The 18,403-nt window shown below is 67.5% G+C and overlaps 1 protein-coding gene across 6 annotated transcripts in view; it reads left to right on the top strand.

The window, feature by feature from the left end:
• The window catches only part of CBFA2T3 (CBFA2/RUNX1 partner transcriptional co-repressor 3), an 81,735-nt gene extending 63,956 nt beyond the window's left edge, over nucleotides 1-17,779 (top strand). For all 6 annotated transcript variants that reach the window (XM_042918591.1, XM_042918590.1, XM_042918592.1 and 3 more), the window contains 9 exons: nucleotides 3,777-4,015; nucleotides 4,118-4,207; nucleotides 8,403-8,584; nucleotides 9,225-9,451; nucleotides 12,408-12,493; nucleotides 13,085-13,283; nucleotides 13,753-13,821; nucleotides 15,117-15,307; nucleotides 17,480-17,779. In XM_042918591.1, coding sequence (XP_042774525.1) covers nucleotides 3,777-4,015; nucleotides 4,118-4,207; nucleotides 8,403-8,584; nucleotides 9,225-9,451; nucleotides 12,408-12,493; nucleotides 13,085-13,283; nucleotides 13,753-13,821; nucleotides 15,117-15,307; nucleotides 17,480-17,779 — 1,583 coding nt within the window. The remainder of the gene's footprint in view (nucleotides 1-3,776; nucleotides 4,016-4,117; nucleotides 4,208-8,402; nucleotides 8,585-9,224; nucleotides 9,452-12,407; nucleotides 12,494-13,084; nucleotides 13,284-13,752; nucleotides 13,822-15,116; nucleotides 15,308-17,479) is intronic.
• Nucleotides 17,780-18,403: the final 624 nt, after the last annotated feature.

Raw genomic sequence — 18,403 nt, 5'->3', positions numbered from 1 at the left:
GCGGCGGGCCGCACGGTCCTGGTGTGACCCCCGCGGCCCCCAGGCTCTGAGCGAGAGGCGGCGGGACGTCCGGGTGCGTCATTCACGGCCCGCGAGGCTGTCGTCCTAGCTGCTGTGGCGGGACGCGCCCGGCCCGGCCCTGGTGGCCAGCGTGTCCCCTGAGCCTCAGCGCTGCCGGGGCGCGTGATCCACACCCCCGGGGAGAGGGGCTGGCGGGCTCCGCGTCCCGGCACGACCCCCGCCCAGGGCGCAGGGCCGCGGGAGCCGCAGGGGTGCTTGTGTGTGCCCCCAAACCTCAGCTGGGGACACGTGTGCGGTCTAAGTTAGTAACACAGCTGTTGTGGCAATGAAAGCACTTGTGGCCGGGGGTTATTTTCGGAGTCTCTTTAGCAAGTTGCTGAGACTGCCCGGCAGCCCGCGGGAGGGAACACGGGCGAGCGAGGGTGAGCGGGCCGCCGGGAGGACCCAGGCACCGAGGGCAAGCTGGTAAGAAAACTGCAGAGAGGTCAGGCCCGGGCTGGGCCCACGGACGCCGGGTGGGGGCCCGGGAGGTGTAGACAGCCGCACCTCTTAGGAGCCTCTGGAAGATCCAGACCCCGGGCGACGGCCCGGCTGTGCCGCGAGGGACGAGCCCCTGCTGTGGTGAGGTCTCCCGTGGCAGCCGGCCGCCTCCTGGCCCGGCCGGGGCGATGGCCAGTGGCCGTCATCCGTCTTGCCCAGGGTGTGTGTGTGTCACTGTCCCTCGCGGGGCTGGCTGGAGCTCACCAGTGAGAGAGGAACTTAGCACCATGGTGGGGCCTCCCGGGCTCTCTGAGGGTCCCTCTGGACGACACCTCGCAGAGGGTGAGGGATGGGGACGCTCAGTGGGCTGTGTTTGGCGTCCGCTCTCCATCGCAGGGCGAGGGCCGCCCGGAATCAGTGACCGCCTCTGCGGGAGCCTCCAGAACCGCGTGTGGCTTCCGGGCCCTGGAGCGTTGCTTCCGAGATCGTTCAGACCAGGGGCCAGACGGGCTCCCGCTGCGTCATGTCTCCCGGGGAGGGGACAGCGGAGTCGGACTTGGGGCCATATTCCTGCAGCCCGTCCCCCCTCGGGACAGGAGGCCTGACACGTGTCCTCGTGCCAACGCTCGCCTTCGGTCAGTGGTTCCCAAGCCTCTGCTCTCGACGAGCAACCACCCGACACACAAAAGCAATCGGGAGTCAAGCATTTCAGCCCCTCCCCGTGGTAGAAGGTTAACGATTTTCTGTCATCCAGCAGGGCGCCAGGCACCAGCCCTCCGGCCCCAAAGCCCCACCTCTGGTTCAGGCCAAGGGGCCGTTTGCAAATGAAGAAACTGAGGCCAGGCCTCCAGTCTCACCCTCCTGGGCTGGTCCAGGCAGACGTGAGGCCCCAGGCGGGATGCCCTCTCCCAGCCAGGGTGGCTTCTCGTGCCCGTGAGGGCAGAACCGTCTGTCTGCTGCCCAGGGCCTACCGTGGGAGGGGTCGACCTGCGGGGTGAAGGCAGTCTTGGGGACCATGTGGAACGTGCCTGATGATCGTGAGCCTTGCCGCCCGTGGATCGGTGCCTGGCTCGTGGCCCACAGTGCAGCTCAGCGAGTCAGGGAGGGGCATTTGCAGGTGTCACTGGGGAGCAGGCCAGTGGATGGGGGGAGCCCGTCATCGAAGCTGGAGGTGGGGAAAGTGTCTGGGGAGAGCGGAGAGCAATGCCAGCCAGACAGCAGACTCAGGGTTAAGAGAGGACATTTGCTGAAGGGCTCTGGCAAGGAGGGACCGGCCGGTTCTGTAGCCCAGAGGGGACAGTGCAGCCCCAGGGCCGGAGGCCTGCAGGGCACGTAGAGGGGGTGTCCAGGCCCCAGGACAGCCACGGCTGTGGAGGGCCGGGGCCCGGGGAGGGGGACCCACGTGCCTGCCCCTCCAGGCTGGGTGAGCCAAGAGTCTGCAGAGGTCACTTCCCAGGGCCCGGTCAGGACAGGCAGGGCAGGCGTGGTCCGGAGGGGTGAGCCAACACCCCTCCGTTCAAAGCGAGCGGCATGAGTGGCACTCTGGGCTGTTGACGGGGAGCCGCTTCTCCGAGCTGACCCTGCCCGCATCCCCGTCCCGAAGAAAGGAGCCCCCACTCCCCGTCCCCGTCCCCGTCCCCCCAGGCTGCCAGGTCTCAGCCAGCGTGGAGGTGGCCGCAGCCTCGGGAGAGTCCCTTCCTGAGCTCCCCACCTCCCCAGACTCCCCAGTGGGGCATGAGAGCACGGCCTCTGTGCATAGATCAGCTGGACAGGGTGGGAGGGGCAGGGCACGGGCCTCGTGGACCACAGCGAGAGAGGTGTGTGCGTGAGTGTGCATCTGTGTGTGAACGTGCCTGTGTGTGTGCAAATGTGCGTGTGCGCGGGTGTCCACGTGCGTGTGCAAATGTGTGTGGAAGCGTGCGCCTGTGTGTGCGAGTGTGTGTGGGTGTGCACATGCGGTGTGCAAATGTGTGCACGCCTGTGTGCATCTGTGTGTGTGAATGTGCGTGTGTGCGCATGTGTGCAAGTGTGTGTGTGTCTGTATGCGCGCGTGTGTGCACGAGCGTGCATGTGTGAATGTGCGTGTGTGCAGATGTGCATGTACATCTGTGTGTGCTCGTGTGTGGATGTTCGTCTGTGTGTATGCATGTGTCCGAGTACATGCGTGTGTGTGGTGCGTGTACACACGTGTGTGTTCATGTGCGCATGCCGTGTGTGTGCATGGGAGTGTGTGCAGGGATGCTGAGGCAGGGAGCGGCGGTGGGGGGTGGAAGGCATGTGCGGGGAGTGGGGTTCAGACCATCGCGTGGGGCGTGCATGCGCGTGCAGAGGGGGCAGGCCGGTGAGCGTGCAGGGAGGGGCTCCGTGTGTGAACCTGGGGAGGTGCCTGGAGCAGGTGTCTGGGCAGCTGGCTGAGCGGTCTCCGGGTTGATCAGATAAGCCTCGGGGCTCCCGGAGGTGCCAGCACCGCTTCCCGCATCCAGAGCCCCCTCCGCTGTCACCGGGGCCCTGGCGGCCCACCGTCTCTGACCTCTCTGGTCAGCGAGGCTCGGGCTCCCGAGGCCGGGGCACTGGGTGCGGGCTCAGCCTTTCCCTCCGTCACTTGAAACTGAGGAGGGACGTCTCGTCCCAGGACATTGTGGGTGGTCCCAGGTGTCTCCCAGCCCTGGGACGCTGACCCCCGTGTCAGGGCACTGGTGACCGACGGTCCTGCTCCGGTGACCCCTGCAGGGCGCTCACCACGGCGGGGGGAGGGGGGGCTCATGTCACCTGCTCGTCTTCCACACACGGCCCCGTGCGTGCAGCAGCCCCACACAGCAGCCAGCCGAGAGCGTCCCCTGCTGGGATCCAACCCCCGTGTCCCAGGGGTCCACCCCCAGCCCTATCAGCCCAGGCACGGGGGCCTCATGTAGGCAGTGGGGCGCCGCTCGGGCCCGTCGTGGTGAAGGTGAGGGCCCCCGCCTTCCAGGGGAAAAGGGCAAGGGGCCGGCAGGTCCCTAGCGGTGGAGAAGCCCCTCTGCCGGTTCACAGTGGACACGGGCCGGGCAGCACGGGGGTCCTGGGGTGGTGTCCCCACCCCGGAGCGAAGCCAGAGGCGGTGCTGAGCCAGGGCCACGCCTGCCTCGCGGCCACACTCCGGCCCAGCCCCCCAGCCGCTGACCCGGGGCCCCGTGTGCACACCCGTACAGGGTGTCCGGTGCCCCCTTGGCACCGGTGCGGCTCCGGCACCCGGCCGCCCTCCGCTGCCGTCCTCAGCCCGCCTCTCCTCCCCGCAGTAATGAACGGCACCCACTCGCCGACGGCCGTCAACGGCGCGCCATCCACGCCCAGTGGCTTCAGCAATGGCCCGGCCACCTCGTCCACCGCCTCCCTGTCCACGCAGCACCTGCCCCCGGCCTGCGGGGCGCGGCAGCTCAGCAAGCTGAAACGCTTCCTCACCACCCTGCAGCAGTTCGGCAGTGACATCTCCCCGGAGATCGGGGAGCGCGTGCGCACGCTGGTGCTGGGGCTCGTGGTGAGTGGGGGCGGGGGCGGCGAGGGCGCGGCAGAGGGGCGCGGGCCCCCCCCGGGGCCGGCCACGGGGCTCAGGCCGACGTGAGGTTGCCTCCTCCCTCAGAACTCCACGCTGACCATCGAGCAGTTCCATTCCAAGCTCCAAGAGGCCACCAACTTCCCTCTGCGTCCGTTCGTCATCCCCTTCCTAAAGGTGAGCACAGGCCGGTCCCTGGGCCTGCCGCGGAGTCCCAGATCTGTTCCCTGCCCCGCTCTGATGGGGCACCGCCCTCTGCCCACACGGGACCCTGGCGGCTACCCCGCGGGAACCGCGCCGACCGGCCGGGGCCGGTTCCTACTCGTTAAGGCCGCGAACCAGCCGCCGGGTCGGAGGCGGGGCTGCCAGACCCAGTGCTCTAAGAGCTCACCAGACCAGCCCCGCGTTGCGTCCCGTGCACTCATCCGCTGGACAGCTCTGTTTTGAGCACCTCCGAGGTGCCACGTGCTGCATGAGGCTTGGGGACACGGTGGTGAGCAAAGCAGGCAGAGTCCTGGAACCGATGTGCCGGCGGGAGGAAAGTCCAGCAGCCGACGCTGGTACAGACCTGTGGAGGTGGGGGGGGGGGGGGGTTCTGGTGCAGGCCGAGGGGGACGAGGTGGGGAAGCCGTGGGGGAGTGGGGCGCAGACCCTCGCGAGCATCAGGGAGCAGGCAGAGTGAGGGAGAGGAACCGAGCGCAGATGGAGGCGTGGGGGGTGGCGTGGATGGATGGGTGTCAGATAAACAAGGGTCCTGTGGTCGGTCTCAGGAGCTAAACGGTGGACTGGGGAAGAGACGGTGTTGGGCCAGACACATTGCTTGTGAGCAGGGCAGGTTCCTGGGCCCCAGCCCGGAGCCCCTGAATCAGAACCTGCATCTTGACAAGGTGCTGGGTGAGGCACGTGCACGCAGAAACGGGACACGCCTAGTTCTAAACCCACTGGGCCAGCTGCTCCGTTGCCGTAATTCTCAGGGCCTTCACTCCGCAGTGAGGATCACAAACCCCCCAGAGAGAGCAAAGTTGAAACGCTTCCCAGATGGGTTTGACCGTGCGACCCGTGACCCCGTGCACCTCCGGTGATCAGGGTGCCACAGAGCTCACTTCGGGGGGTGCCGTTTCCCCAGGCCTGCCGTGGCCCCTCCAGCCGTGGGCCCTGCTCAGCTGTGTGGCCGGGCCCTGGTTTGGGGCTGCCTTCCAGAGGGTGTCGAGGACAGACTAGACCAGGTGCTCCTGGATTTGAGCCCTGACCTAAGCCGCTGTGGGCCTGGGCCAAGCGTAGGGGGCCCGCCCCCGCGCCGACTCGGCTTCTGCTACGCTGGAGATCATCCCCGGGCCACTGGGAAGGGTGCACGAGGCGACGCGCGTGAAGAGGGTGGCGCGTGCTCGCTCCGCGTCAGGCGTCGTATCGGGGGATTTCGAACGCTCTGCAGACGGGGCGTGCTTTGCAAAGCTGTTCCACGGCCGGCCCTGCGGACCCCACGGCCGCCCCGTGAGGTGGGTGGCTCCTGGGGAACTAGCGCCGTCCCGGTGAACGGCTTCCCGTCAGGAGAGAGGGGGGACGGGCCGGAATCTGGACCCGTCGGGCTCCAAACCCCTGGCCTTTGCAGGGCCTGCCCTGGGCCGGCACCTCATTCCCCGCAGTCCCTGGTCAAGGGGACCCTCGGTCTGGCCCCACATCCGTCACCTCCTCCCTCCTTCCTGCCCTCCCGCCCACACCCTGCTGTGCTCACACCCTGAGCTGGGACAGCAGCAGAGCCCCATCTGGCAGTCATTGGCAATTCGCAATTCGCCGGGAGCCCTGCCCCCGCCCCCCTGCCTCCTCCCACTTACTGCTGACTCCAGGCTCCCCATCTTTGGGGACACAGTGCGCCTGCTTCTCCCGTCAGATCAAATATTTACAGCAGATGTCCCTGCCCGCTCAGCTGTCCTTGTTTATTGGAGGAGCGGGGCAGGGAAACATCCGGTGTCCCCTGCTCCCGCCCCAGTGGGGCCGCACACCCCTGCCCGCTGCACCTCCCTCCCCCGGCGTCCTGGGGACACACCCAGGCCTCGCCCTGCACGCAGGGTCTCCCCTCTGCCCACAGTGGTCCCAGCGGGCTCCCGGGTTCTTCGTGCCTAGATTGCTCTCGCGGTCATCGGGGCCAGCTGGGCCGTGGGGGCTGCCAGCCACGCTCCGTGCCTGTGACCCCACCCGGGGGCGCTGGGCCAACAGACTATTGGACAAGGACACAGAGTCCGTCCGCCTAACATGGAGCATCTGGGCGCAGCCAGCTCTGTGTGCAGGGCTCCGTGACCAGGTGCCGGCCGGAGCCTGGCCCTGAGGCCCTGCCTGGGGAGCAGCCCCCACCCCACTCATCCCAGCAGCCCCGGCCACGTGAGATCACAACGCTGCCGGGGAGCGTGGCGGGATGCCCCCTGACCCTCCGCTGCGCCAGCTTGGTCTCCTGTCTGTGGCTTGGGCCGGCGGGGGGCTGGCACCTTCCTGGGGATTCACGGCCCACTTTACAGGGGCCCTCGGAACCGCGGCCCGCAGGAGAGGCCGGCGGTGTGACCCGCTCTGGGCTTGGGTGCTCAGCCTCTCCCACGTTGCCAGCGGCGCGGTGACCCCTCACGGGGGCAGGAATGTGCGAGTCGATTCATATGAAGCTCACGGGAGCCGTCACCCCGGGGCAGGAGGAGCGGGAGCCTGCACAGGCAGGAAGTTAAGTGACCCGCCCAGAGTCACCCAACAGAGCCCGTGTGGGCTGGCCGCCGGGCCCACAGCACGCGGGCTGTGTGGACATCGGATGACGGACTTGGCAGAGCAGGGGACGAACCCTAACCCTTCGTTACCGGGGAGTCATCGGCTCAGCGGACCCCCGGCCACACCGATTTCCCTTTGGCCTGGGTTCCCGTCTGTGGACAAGGTAGTTCAGGGCCCGTGTCCACAGGGCTTCTGTGGCCAGGTCTGCCCGGGTCTTGGCGTAGAGGCCTCCCCTTGCACCCCGGGCCCTGGGAACGGAATGGGGACTCCTCCCCCAGGGTCTCTGAGACCAGGGGCTCCACAGCCTGCACCGGTTGCTTCTGGCCTGGGGTTCCCCTCCCCCCACCCCCACCAAGGACCCAAGACCCCGGAACCCTCTGCTCAGCCCGACACCGTGCGTGGCTACACGGCGGGGCTCTGCAGAGGTGGGGGTTGCTGCCCCGCCCTGCCGGCCCTCCGCCCGCAACCCCAGGCTCCCAGCTGGCCCCGGCCAGCCAGGAGTCCAGATGTTTCCACTGCCCTCACAGCGAGCAGCCGGTGCCCGTGCGGTCCCCACCCTGCTGAGCCAGCCAAGGGGAGGCCGGTCGGGCGGCGGTGGTGGGGGGGGGGGGTTGCTGGCAAGGGAGGGGAGGATGTTTGGCGTCTTCAGACCTCCCGGGACCTCCTTTCCCAGCTCACGCTCCTAACGTGTTCGACAGATGGCGGGCTGGCCCCCGTTCAGCTATCCAAATAGAAAAACAGGCCCAGCAGCCGGCTGCTTGATCGGGTCCGGGCCGATGCGCTGACGGGGCCAGGGAGGCAGAGGCGGGAGAAGCCGTGGCGGGTCGGAAATGCAGGAGAAAGTCGGGGAGTTAGATCTATTTACAAATACTTGGAACTTCTGGCTCTCCCAAGCAGCCTGCCGCTGGGCCCCCGTCCAGCCCCACCCGCCGCCCCTGCCCCCCACAGCCCTGTGGGGAAGGGGCCGCCTGTGCCCAGCACACGCGTGGGGGTGGCGGGGGCGTGGGGCCCCACCCTGGACTGTCGTTCTCCCGTGCCGTATTGTCCTTCCCAGTAAACGTGGCACCGTGTTGTCGTGTCTGTCCACCCGTGGTTGGCAGGACCGCGGGAGGTGACACCTGTGACTGCTCGTGTGCATGGTCTGGGTTCCACACTGCTCGAGGCGGGGCCGGGAGCCCACAGGAGCGGGGAGAGCAGGGGCCCCTGCCTTTAGAGTGAGCTGTGGGGGCTGCCTTCTTCCTCTCTCAGCCTCGGCTTTCCCTCCGCGCCGTGGGTAATCGGGTGCCTGCTTCCATGGGAGAAGGCAAGGAGTCCTGGTGAGGAGCCCCTCCTTGCCCTCTGCAGATGCCGCTGGGGGAGGAAGCTTGGGGAAGGGGAGAAAACCCAGCCCGGGGGTCCAGGGTCTGGGCTTGGGGGGTGCCACCGCACCTCAGATCACTGTGTGCTTTGGGGCGCAGTCCCACCCACGTTCCCAGACAGCAGTGGAGGAACACAAGGCTCAGAGAGGTTGTGCAACTCGCCCGAGGGCACCAGGCGCGGCTGGCCGTCGGCCTCCCCGCCTCGCACGGGAGCACACTGCTGCCTCGGCCTCGGTCAGCAGCGAGTGCGGCCGCCTCTCCCCTTGCAGGCTAACCTTCCCCTGCTGCAGAGGGAGCTCCTGCACTGTGCCCGCCTGGCCAAGCAGACCCCCGCCCAGTACCTGGCCCAGCACGAGCAGCTCCTGCTGGACGCCAACGCCTCCTCCCCCATCGACTCCTCGGAGCTCCTTCTGGAGGTCAACGAGAATGGCAAGAGAAGGACGCCTGACCGGTACATGCGGGGGTGGGGGGGACGGGGCATCCTGTGGCCAGGAGGGAGGTCGGGGTCGGGGGGCTGCCTCTCCAGAGCTGCCTCTGGTCCCCCAGCTCAGCGGGCACCCAGCAGCAGGGCCGACCGAACACGGGCCGACACTGCTGCGTTCCGTGGCCTGTGGCTAGTGGCTGAGACCGCTGAGCCTCACCTGCCAGGCCACCGCACGGGGCTGGGGCGAGGCATCCCGAGGACTCGGATGGCCCCCTGGGAGGACCGGGGAGGGGGCAGGAGGCAGTTCGTGTGGCACAAATTGCCTGGCTCCTCCTTTCGGGCCGGATGTGGACCGAGTGTCCCCAGGACTGGCCCTCGGTGCCAGTCACAGACCTGTCGGAGCGTGCCTGTCCACGTCCTTGCTCCCCAACTCGGGCGCCAGTTCTTGACCCCTGGCCCCAGGAGGCCACCCACCAGCGGAGGTGGGGTGGGGGGGGGGCGGGGGGAGTGGAGTCTGAAACGAGACCCAGAGGAGGGACAGCAGGGGCGGGGGCTGGGCAAGGCTCTCTCTGTGCCCACGCCTGTCTCCCTCTCACCCCCCCGGCCTGGGCTGTTGTCCACGGCTCATGGTCCGTGACCCCCCGCCCCCGCCCGCTCTTCCGGTCAGGACCAAAGAGAATGGGTCAGACCGTGACCCGCTGCACCCCGACCACGTCAGCAAACGGCCGTGCACCCTGAGCCCCGCCCAGCGCTACAGCCCCAGCCACGGGCCACCCCAGCCCACGCCGCCGCCGCCACACTACCGCCTGGAGGACATGGCCATGGCCCACCACTTCCGTGACCCCTACCGCCATCACGAGCCCCGGGAGCTGCGGGAGCGCCATCGGCAGCTTGGTGAGCGGTGCTGGGGGGCACACGTGTGTGCTTGCACACTCGCGCCTGCGTGTGGCTGGGGGAGCAGAGGGCTGTGATGTGCGCGGCGGCGTGGGGGAGGCTCGCTGACATCCTGACCTTGTCTGTCCAGGAAGGATGCTGAGGAAACGGGTGTGGAGAAAAGATTTGATGGGGTGGGGGCCCTGGGGCCCAGAGGGAAACCCCACCCTGGCTGGGCTGTGACCCTTAGGGAGGGCCATCCTTCCCTGACCTCTGTCATGGGGTCTGACGTCCCCCACCCTCAGGGCCGTGGGGTGGGGGGGGGGGCCTCTGTCGCCCAGAGGAGGGGCAGGTACAGAGCCAGGGGGCACGCGGGCTCTCGGGGTGCAGCGGGGCCCGGCGCGGCCAGCCGGGAAGAGACCACTGTGAGGTAGGGTGGGCACGTGGGGAGTCTCCCAAGTCACGGGCACTGTGGCTCCGGCCTCCGGGGCACCCCAGAGAAAGCAAAAAGGCCCATGAGCCCTCGTTGAGCACCACCGACTGCACACACCCCACCCTGCCGTCCGAGCAGGGTGACGACGAGCCTGACGACACCGAGCGTGAGCGCCCCGTCACGGTGGGTGAGCCGTGTGCTTGGAGGAAGGAGCCGGGGGAGCCGGGCTGTCGGGGGACAGAGGGATCGGACCTCCACCGGGTCCCCGCTGTGCGTCCCCGCCGGGTCCTGTGTCCTCTCTGCCTCAGTCCCTTCCTCTGTCAGCTGATCCAGCGGGAGTCCGCACCGCAGGGTCGGAGGGACTTGCCACAGGGCCTGGCACGGTGAGGCCTGGGAGTGAGGCCAGTCCTGCGACCTGTGCCTGCGTCGTATTCTTTATCCGTTACGGGAGGCAGCACGCCCTGCTGCTTGTGTGTGTGACGCATCCACAGGCCCAGAGCACAGATGAGGAGGCCCAGAGAGCATAATTCACGTGCCCAAAGCCTTCTAGCCGCGCCTGTCTGATCTTCTGACCCTCCTCTGTGCTGGGGACTCAGATGAATGGGACCGGCCCACAGCCAAGGGGCTCCCGGTGGGGGCGGGGGGTGGGGGGCGGGTAGGAGGCTGGAAACAGCCGCTCCTGCGAGCCCCAGGGCACCCGTGGGGGCCCAGAGGCTGGGTCAGCAGAGGCCTTGCCCTGTACAAGGCCGTCTCCCCGCCCCCACCCTGCGGAAGCGTCCAGGGCCTGGGCCCAGGCAGCAGGTGACAGCGTCTGGCTCCCTGCGGCCGGGTCGGGCAGGTGCTAATTCCCACCCGCTTCTGCTAATGCAAAAATAAACGCCAGCTGTCAGGCAGATCTCAGCCACTATTTTGGTTGGGGCGTTGGCGCAGGCCCCGGGGTCCGCGGGTGGCGGGGCAGGGTGGCGGACGGTGGCCGTGGCCGCTGCCTCTCGCTCCTCCTGCAGCGCGAGGTGGCCCGGCACGTTTGGGGGGCTAGGAGACCGCCAGGGCCTGGAAAAGGCTTAAATAGAGAGACCTCAGCCCGGGAAGCCCTGGCCAGCCCCGGGCCACCCAGCATAGGCTTGAGGCACCACCAGCGTGGGGCTGAGAGCATCTGATGTGTCAAAAAAATCACGTGAGGACGATCAGACACTGTTGCCTTGGCATGAATTCCTCAGTTCCGAGTTGTTTTCTTTCTCATCACCGGGCTTGGCGGGGAGGGCACCCCATTGTTTCAGTCTCTGGAGCTGTACCAGCCAGCAGCTGAGGGCACTGTTGTGGCTTGGGCTGACCTTGGGTGACCTTGAGCAAGCACATCCCCTGAGCAGCCTCGGTGTTCTCATCCGGAGGATGGGAATGACCACAGAACTCCCCCTGGAGGCCGACAAGGGGCGAAGCGCTTGGCACAGAGCCCTGCTGGGTACCTGGGGCCCTCCCGTCCTGGGCACTTCCTGAAAGCCTTCTCGCGGCCCCAGGAGGCAGGCAGGGCAGGGAAACTGAGGCACAGAGTGGTGAGGGGAGGGGCCTGGGGTCCCACGGGGAACGAGTGTTGGGGCTTCTGGTTTCCCAGACCCCACTGCCTCCCAGGGGACCACACTTGGACCCAGCCGCTGAACCAGAGCAAGCCTCTTGCCCAGCTGGAGCTCGGCCCAGGAGACACGGCAGCCCTGCCCTGGGGACTGACACAGCCAGCTGGGGGGACTAAGAATAAACAAGGAAGCCTCCAGGATTGTTTGACGAACGGATATGCGTGGGGCTGAATGAATTCTGAAGGGCTCAGGGTTGCTGAGGAGAGGGCCTGGGACCTGGGCTTTGAGGGATGTATAGAAGTCCAGCTGGCTGAGAGGAACGGGTACAGCATGAGCTGTGAGCCACTAGTGAGCCCCTGGGGGCTTCTGAGAAGCGGCAAGGCCATCGAAGTGAAGCCTGGGGCAGCTACCATGGGCAGCAGGGGCCGGAAAATCGAAAGATGCTGGATTTGGATGCAGGGAGGTGGGGGAGGGGTGGCCAGGCATCGACTGAGGGATAGGAACCCGTCTCTTCCTCCCAAGCATTGACTAGAGGCCAGACCTGTTCTTGACCTCCCCCTAAAGGCAGTGGGCAGAGGGTCAGTGCCCAGGGCCCCCTTCCTCCCCCTCTCCACTTTCCTGAGGTGGGCAAAGCCCACGCACTGGGCCTGGGGAGCACGACACATGACCTAGCGGGCCCGGGGCAGTGCCTGGGATGAGTGGCGTGGCCTGGGGAGCAAGGAGCTGTACCTGGTGGGCACAGGTTGGGGCCTGGAGGACAGGGGAGGGGCACGGGGCAGAGCCTGAGGGATGGAGAGAAGCCCTGGGGTGTGGGGCATGGGGCGGAGCCTGGAGGACTTGGGCAGGGCTTGGGGCACAGGGCGGAGCCTGGAGGATGTGGGCGGGGCCTGGGGCACAGGGCGGAGCCTGAAGGATGGAGAGAAGGCCTGGGGCCTGGGACAAGGAGCAGGGCCTGAGTGTCCACACCACCCTACAGCGGTACACGGGTCCCGGCAGGAGGAAGTGATCGACCACCGCCTCACGGAGCGGGAGTGGGCAGAGGAGTGGAAGCACCTGAACAACGTGAGTGTCCGGGCCCGAGGCCACGGTACCACCCCTATTCCTGGAGTTCCGCCCAGCCCGTGGGACTCCGGTGCTGCGGGGGCTGGGGGGTGGCAGGCTCAGTGCCGGCTTGGCTTCGGCCTGTGCCTGCCTGCCTCAGCCCACCCTCTGCTCTGGGCAGCCCCTCAGAACCATCCCTTCTCTGCCCCTGCAGAGCATGTCTGTCTCTGGGAGAGAGGGGCTTTGGCCTGGCGTTGGGACCCCTTCAACATCGTTTTCGGGGTCATCTCTCCCCTGCTGCCTTCGTGGGGAGGGAGCCCAGGCAGGTGTGGTCCCCAGGGCAGAGCACAGCCCCAACGGTTGAAAGGAGAGCCCCCAGCCCCTGTGTTGGAACAGACCTCCCCGAGAGCCTGGTCTTCCCTCCCACCCCCCGTGCTTGGTGCCTTTCCAGGCAGCGGAGGCAGATTTTCGCACTGTTGCCGGGAGCGCGCTGCGGCCAGCCCTCGCGGACAGTGGGCTGGCCCAGGCCCGGGGTGCGAAAGGTCCCTGACCGTCGCCCACACTGAGCGGCCACACCCAGCCTGCGTGCTCACGGCCACCGCCCGCCCGCAGCTGCTGAACTGCATCATGGACATGGCTGAGAAGACTCGACGGTCACTCACCGTGCTGCGTCAGTGCCAAGAGGCGGACCGCGAGGAGATCAACCACTGGATCCGACGCTACAGCGACACCGAGGACGCCAAGAAGGGCCCCGTGCCTGCCACCGCCCGGCCCCTCAACAGCTCCGTGGGTGCAGAGGGGTCTCAGCTAGGTGCGTGCTGAGCGGGTGACAGGGGGACCAGGGGGTGCACCGCAGGGGCGCCGAAGACCGAGGCCAGCGCCCCCATTCTGGCACTCGCTGCAGTAAAGCACAGCCCAGGAGTTTCCCTGCAAAGGGACGTGCTTTTTGTGCTCTGCATAAAGATGCTGCCTGACTCGCGGGAAGCCTAGACTCAGGGTGCCAGCAGCCAGGGGCCCCCGAGGGTCTCCAGTCGCTCTGTGGATGACGACCACGGAAACCAAGACAGATCCGAGAAAGCCCAGGTCCAGCTGGATCCAAGCTGCTTCAGCTCAGAGCACCTCCATCCCGACATAGCCCTGCCCCACACCAGCAACTGATACGGGGTTTCTGGCCACGGGCACCTCGGGGACCCCCCCCCCAAGGACACACACCAGGCCCCCCTTACCCAGCTGGGTGTGGCCCCGTTCTGTGCATAATGCTGGCACCCCCTGTGTTTCAGACGCCCACCGGGAGTTCATGCCTAGGACCCTCTCTGGCTACATGCCCGAGGAGATCTGGAGGAAGGCTGGTGAGTGGGGTCGGCCTGGGGAGTGGGGTCCGACCCTGCGGGAGGGGGTGGAGTGCATTTAGTATTCCGGGTAGGACACCTGTCCACTCTCCATCTGCAGGCGTGCGAGCAAGCCGCGTGGCAGAATAGCACGGGTCCCTGGGTTCTGCACGCGCACACGTGCACACACACACACACACACACACACACACACACACGTGAGAGGTGCCGAGGGAGTGCCTGTGACCATGGCGCTGAGCACATCGCCTCGTGGGGACAGACTTTGGGAGCCAGTGGCCAGCTTGAGAAAGAAGGGGGGAGCTCAGCAGAGGTGGTGGCAGTGGAGAGGAGCGCACGCCCCCCCCCCCCCCATACGTTTTGATTAGTGGATGGATTCACCGTGAACTATCAGGACGAGGGAGAAAGTCTCAGGGTCTGGAATGCAAGGCAAGTGGAGCGTCCCCACCCAGAACTGGAGGCTGAAGGGCCACAGACAGGCAGCAGCTGCCCAGAGCAAGGCAGGGCAGGGCACAGGCCTGGACGGGAGGGTGGGGTCCTCACTTCCCTCGGCCTGTCCCCTCTGCCTCCGTCTGGTGACCCGGGGGGCCGGCAGCTCACCACAACGAGTGTGCACAGGAGAGCCCCGCTAATCCCACCCCACCCTCCCCACACTGCTGCGAGAAGGGCACTGCCGGTAAACTGAGGCAGGCGTGAGAGGCAGGCAGGCGTGAGAGGCACTGCCAGGTAAACTGAGGCAGGCGTGAGCAGCTGTGAGTAGTTCCCAGGGTTCGGGAGCACAGAGCACAGTGTAATCCAAACAGGTGCTCTGGCTCAGCTCTGAACAGCAGGCTTCTCTGCGGACGCGAGCAGGCCGCAGGCGGCGAGTGGGGGTGGTGACAGAGGGCTTTGGGAGTGACAACGATGCAGAGGCCTGGACGGGGTACCCCCAGACTGCTTCTAGATGGGCCACAGGGGAACCCGACTGTTGGTGGGGCGGAGGTACAGCTGTGGTTCTCAAAGCGGGTGCCGAGACCTGGCATCAGCATCGCTTGGAACCCGTTAGGAACACAGGTCCTCGGGCCTTCCCCAAGCCCGCTGAATCCAGGTCACGGGTGGGCTCGGCCCCTGCCCTCCAGGGCGGTACCACCGCACCCTGAGGTTTGGAACCACGGGATAGATCGGGCCTGGGAGATGCCCCCGCGACCACGCCCGCACTCGCCTGCCCCGTCGCTGGGGCACGGGCCCCGCCCACGGCGCGAGGCCTCGGGGAGCAGTTGGGCCGGGCCACGTGACCACGGCCCGCACCTCCTTTGCAGAAGAGGCCGTGAATGAGGTGAAGCGGCAGGCGATGTCGGAGCTGCAGAAGGCGGTGTCGGACGCGGAGCGAAAGGCCCACGAGCTCATCAGCACTGAGCGCGCCAAGATGGAGAGGGCCCTGGCAGAGGCCCGGCGGCAGGCCTCAGAAGACGCCCTGACTGTCATCAACCAGCAGGAGGACTCCAGCGAGGTAGGGCCGCCCAGCCTCCAGGTTCCAGACCCTGAGGCCCCACTCCATCGCCTCCCAGCCTCGTGACCTCGGGCGGCGGGTGAGGCGGGTCCCCTGGGCAGATGTGGACGCTGAGGGCTCCAGGGGGTAGGTGGCTGGCTCTAGGCTGCGCCCTAGGAAGTCACAGGCCGTTCAGCCTGGGACTCAAACCTCGGCCAGGAGACGCTGAAGCCCGTGCTCGCAGTGACCTGTGAAAGCGGCGGCCGCGAGGGGCGTGGAGACCCCACGTGGCACTTACAGGGCATCCTCGGCTACAGCCCGCGCAGTGGGGACGTGAGAGACCTCGTCGCGCTGGTGCCCCCGGCATCCGGAGGCTGGCTGGGGTCGGGCAGGTGCAGGGAGGCCCTTTCCTCCTGGTCCGAAAAGGACTCGATGTCAGGGAAGTTAGGGAAGGGGGGAAGGCGTGGCCGGGAGGGAGTTCTAGAACTGTCCTTTGGGACAGGACACGTCTCGAAAACACCACGGTACGGGTGTGCTTGGGCCAGCCTGGAGGGTCGGCCCCCGTGTCTGCTCCGGCTGCTCCAGCAGACGGCCTGAGCTCCGGAGAAGCAGGCGGGTCAGAACAGGCAGGCCTCCCGGGGGCAGGTGCCAGGGAAGACGCCACGCCGTAGCAGTGACGTGGGAACGGAGTCCCGGAGGAGGTGAGCCAGGCAGGCAGGGATCTGGGGGGAAATTGCCACCCCGAGGAGGGAGCAGCAAAGACAGAGGCCGGGGGCACGGCTGGCAGAGTGAGGACCACAAGGAGGCCGACGCGGCCGAGCGGAGAGCGCCAAGAGGCTTCGGCGGCTAGCGAGACAGTGGGCCTTTGTCCCGGGCGGGTGGTTGAGGTTACCGCCCGTCCACAGAAAGGGAGCAGAGGCCCAGTGGCCCGGGCGGGTGTGCGCGAGGCAGGCCTGGCCGTGCACCCCCCACGTTGGAGCCTGGCAGTCTTTGGCCGGGGCTGCCGCGTTCTGTGGTCAGAGCCCAGGTGAGGCCAGGAGGGCTTCCTGGAAGAGAGGAGCGGGGGGGGGGGGGGGGGTTGCTGTGGCTGCCTTCCCTCGCGAGGACCCCATGGTCCCGCAAACTCAGCATAACCCTGTCTGGAGTGGGCCGGAGATGTGTGCCTCCGTGGTGGGAGCCCACCCCCCAGGAGGGCCCAGCCAAGTGGCCATGTCCACTGGGGGCCGCCCACAAGCTGTGGTGAGGTCAGGCTTTTCTCTTGTCACCCCATGATACGTGGCCAGGTCCCCACGATGCCATGGCCACGTCCCCGTGACCCCGTGGCCAGGTCTCCACAATGCCGTGGCCACGTCCCCATGACTCCATGGCCGCGTCCCCGTGACCCCGTGGCCAGGTCTCCATGATGCCGTGGCCACGTCCCCGTGACCCCGTAGCCAGGTCTCCATGATGCCGTGGCCACGTCCCCATGACTCCATGGCCGCGTCCCCGTGACCCCGTGGCCAGGTCTCCATGATGCCGTGGCCACGTCCCCATGACTCCATGGCCGCGTCCCCGTGACCCCGTGGCCAGGTCTCCATGATGCCGTGGCCGCATCCCCGTGACCCCGTAGCCAGGTCTCCATGATGCCGTGGCCACGTCCCCATGACTCCATGGACGCGTCCCCGTGACCCCGTGGCCAGGTCTCCATGATGCCGTGGCCACGTCCCCATGACTCCATGGCCGCGTCCCCGTGACCCCGTGGCCAGGTCTCCATGATGCCGTGGCCACGTCCCCGTGACCCCGTGGCCAGGTCTCCATGATGCCGTGGCCACGTCCCCGTGACCCCGTGGCCAGGTCTCCATGATGCCGTGGCCATGTCCCCGTGACCCCGTGGCCAGGTCTCCATGATGCTGTGGCCACGTCCCCGTGACTCCATGGCTGCGTCCCCATGACGCCGTGGCCACGTCCCCGTGACTCCATGGCCGCGTCCCCGTGACGCCGTGGCCGGGTCCCCATAATGTCGTGGCCGCATCCCCGTGACGCCGTGGCCGCGTCCCCGTGACCCCGTGGCAGGGTCCCCGTGACACGTGGCCGGGTCCCGGTGGGGTTGTTCGCGGTGCGTGCTTACCCCGGTCTGCGGCCGGCCAGGCTGCCTTGGGGATTCGGCCCCAGGCACGCCCCGCGGCCCCCCCTGACCGTGTCCCCCTCCCCCAGAGCTGCTGGAACTGCGGGCGCAAGGCCAGTGAGACGTGCAGCGGCTGCAACGCGGCGCGCTACTGCGGCTCCTTCTGCCAGCACAAGGACTGGGAGAAGCACCACCACGTGTGCGGCCAGAGCCTGCAGGGCCCCGTGGCCGCCGTGGCCGACCCGGGGCCCGGACAGCCCGACGCCACCGCCGGCCTGGGCCCCTGCCTGCCCGCGGGCGCCGCCAGCCCCAGCGAGGCCAGCTCCGCGGGGCCCTCCCGCCCCGGCTCCCCCGGCCCGCCCGGACCCCTGGACGCCGCGCCCCGCTGACCCGCAGACCCCGCCGCCCGGCCCCCCACCCCCACCCCCCGCGGCCACCGCGCCCTCCGGCCCCGCCCGGCCGCCGCCCCCGACCCTGGGGCCCTGGGAGCCGGCCGGAGCCGCTGCTGCTACTGCTTCTCTCCAAAAGAAAACAGAACCGACGAAAACTGCATCAACGCAACTTCCTCAGCAACCTGGCGGCCCCCCCGCCGCGACCTCGAGCGTCCTCAGAGACCTCCCGCCAAGCTTTAGACGGCAGGGCGGCCGGCGTGCCCACGCCAGCTCTGCCTGCCGCCCTCGTGCCCTCCGTTCTTCTGTCTGACTTTCACACACTGTCTCTTTAATGAACAAAATCTAGTTGTTGGGTGGCTTATGTTTTCGGTGAAGAATTTTGGGGGGTTTTGTGGAACAGAACTACTCAGAAACGGACCCAGAAAATGGGGGTCTTGTCCCCTTCCCGGTTAAAACGGGGAACAGAAAATTGTCGTGTTACAGCTGGAGGTCTGAGCCGCCGCGACACGGAGGCCGCCCCGGGGGCGTGCGGCCAGTGCGGTGAAGACGGTAAGAAGAATTTCGATTTCCGACTCGAGAAACATGGTTTGCTTTCAGGTTATTTTTTTTCTTTTAATGTCA

Source organism: Panthera leo, chromosome E2 (genome assembly GCF_018350215.1).
Source record: "Panthera leo isolate Ple1 chromosome E2, P.leo_Ple1_pat1.1, whole genome shotgun sequence".
Taxonomy (NCBI): domain Eukaryota; kingdom Metazoa; phylum Chordata; class Mammalia; order Carnivora; family Felidae; genus Panthera; species Panthera leo.
The sequence above is the reverse complement of the archived record's forward strand: the minus strand, read 5'-3'. Positions and strand labels throughout refer to the sequence as shown.